Below are 2545 nucleotides of genomic sequence, written 5' to 3'. Positions count from 1 at the left end.
TGCCTAAATAAATGACATCATTTTCAGAGCCACCCACATCTCCCAGATTAGCCTGTTAGGCACCCGTGTTTGAAAACGCTGGTCCATATTTCCAAAAATGACAGGCTAAGCAAAAATATATTTCTTCCTAAATCTTAATTTTTAAATGTTCCATTTAGATTTTGAGACATTTAAGGAACATTTGTTCTTAAACTAATGTTCAATGTAGTCATTGCTTCATGTGTTTGTTTATGCCTTAAAGCATTGAATCAAGTGCTCAGCATAGCTCAGAAATGTTCCTATAATTTCTATTCAATTTTATGGACATGTTACCTCTTTGTCATGTATGCATAGGTTGCAGTGTTCCAGAATATTGCATAGTATATAACTTAGGGATTTATTACCTTTGATCCCGTTACTATGCTTTAGTTATCGATACATCAGTGTTGTTATTCATTAAATAATACCAAGCATGTTCCAGATGAATGCAATTACTTCTTGCTTCTCATCCCAACTTGTTTAACATGATGGATCCCAATCTGTTCTCCACTTCCACCATCTTGATTAATGATTCAAGCAACAAGATATCTTCTCTACATGCTCAACGTATAACGATTCCGTATACAGAATTCTCATGAAGATTCTATGCACAGAGGCCACAGAATCATGCCCAGAGGCAATAATGAGACTATTAATTAAGCTACTATAACTAGTACTATGTCATTTGTTCATTCTGACAGCTGAGTTTTCTTTATGCGCCAAACCCCCTTCTTTTCTATTCATCCACTGGCAAAATAAAGCAATAACATTTAGCTTAATATCAGTGCTTCCTTTTTAAACATTTTTTTCCCATTTTTCTTACATCGTGAGACTGTTAAGAGATTCAGAGCAACTTAACTGATCTTCTCTGGAAGTGGAACAAAAGCACTCTGCTTGGTACATCCCCTTTGAATGTCAAATGGATTATATTGTATGCACGATTTTCATAGATGTTGCACCTAAGACCTTCATCTACACTCCCAGAATTTTTGTGGTGCCTGGTATAAAGACTGATACAGCAAAGTATATAAGCAGATCTTTCAATACATGTTTCAATGCACTTGCGTTCATGTACTTTGGTGAAACTTAAAAACACACTCATATGCTTTCTCTCAATCAGGTTCAAAACCAGTAACTGGACTTAATTTTGTAGGTTTTATAATCCATAGCCTAAATGCATATATAAAAAGAAAAAGGGTTCCCTTAGGCTGTTAGAGCTCAAAAAATTACCATACTATTATTATGACTGCATTGTTAATTACTGTTCTTACCAGTTGTTGTCCTTGTACTCCCCATGCTGCGTACTGCAAAACTGAATCCTCGACTTCTGGAGGGTTTAACTCCCAAACTTCCCTTGAAAAAATGTAAACATTTTTACTTGAACATATTAACATTACCAGCTTTTCTGAATGTCAGCAATGAATCATGTGTTGAAAAAACCAAATGGCTTACCTTGTATGTATGTTATAAATCACATATGAAGCTGTATACGAATAATGAAAAACCTGTAACAAGAAAGAAATACTGAATTTAAGTGAGTATAATATATTGCTGACATCACAATCATCTAACACAACCATGCATTGCTTCATTGTTGCCTCAAGTAAAGCGTAGGTCCATATGAATAATAATAGATAGATTTCAAGCACTGTTTGAATACAGCATGAAGGACATGGATAGCATCCAAGTGTAGTCCAGTGTAATACATATAACAGATCTTTGGTTAATTTAATTAATTCATCACTAAAAAATTTCATGGAAAACGCATACCAAAAAAAATTCTCTCATTTGAAGGATAAAAATTACTAGGAAATAAATATTCTTCTCTTGAATATTTATACCAGGATATGGCCAAAATGAAGGTTCATAGACCTGACCGTCCCACCTTTAACTAATAGTACTAGGCATAGATGTGGTGTCAAGTGACAACCAGCAGAGTGCCCCACCAAAAAATCTGAAACCTGGCCACTGTTCAAGGAAACGGTCATATTCCCACTGGCTTCACTGCTATTACAAAAACGGCAATTTCAATGAGCACCTTAATGTTTCTCCCCTAAGGAAAGCCTGCTAGATGCATCTATCCCAGGGGTTAAGAACCAGCAGGTTCCAGCACTCACTTCCAGCCCCATGGCAGACCTCTGGGAAAACCCCGCAGGGTTCCTTTGGAAACCCGACTTCGATTCAGCAAACATTTACTGAACTTGAGATATTTTAAGTAAAACATTCTGGGCTCAATTTTTAAGCAAAACATGCTGGGCTCAATGAACTGTCGGTAAAGTTTGCTTTCTCAGAACATTTCTGACCCACTTTTATCTAACAGCACCTGTTATTTTGGGGATTGGAGATAAAGGAGAATTTTATTTTGGACCTTTTACTGCCCTCCTTACTCAGGAATAACTGCTACTGAAATCAGAGGGACTTCAGATTAGGTAAAAAAGCACAGATCAGGCCTTAGGTATATGAAATACAAAGACCCATTTTGTAGAAGAATATACGACACAGCAAAAATGTTGATATGAGAAAAGCT

General features: G+C 36.2%; 1 protein-coding gene across 1 annotated transcript in view; it reads right to left on the bottom strand.

Annotated features, from left to right (window-relative positions):
• DPP10 (dipeptidyl peptidase like 10) overlaps positions 1-2545 on the bottom strand; it is a 531248-nt gene that overhangs the window by 160246 nt on the left and 368457 nt on the right. The window contains exons 6-7 of the mRNA XM_019522800.1: positions 1471-1523; positions 1290-1371 (exon numbers count right to left, since the gene is read on the bottom strand). Of these exons, the coding sequence (XP_019378345.1) occupies positions 1290-1371; positions 1471-1523 (135 nt within the window). The remainder of the gene's footprint in view (positions 1-1289; positions 1372-1470; positions 1524-2545) is intronic.

Source organism: Gavialis gangeticus, unplaced genomic scaffold (genome assembly GCF_001723915.1).
Source record: "Gavialis gangeticus isolate Ggan-Ray unplaced genomic scaffold, GavGan_comp1, whole genome shotgun sequence".
Lineage (NCBI taxonomy): Eukaryota > Metazoa > Chordata > Crocodylia > Gavialidae > Gavialis > Gavialis gangeticus.
The sequence above is the reverse complement of the archived record's forward strand: the minus strand, read 5'-3'. Positions and strand labels throughout refer to the sequence as shown.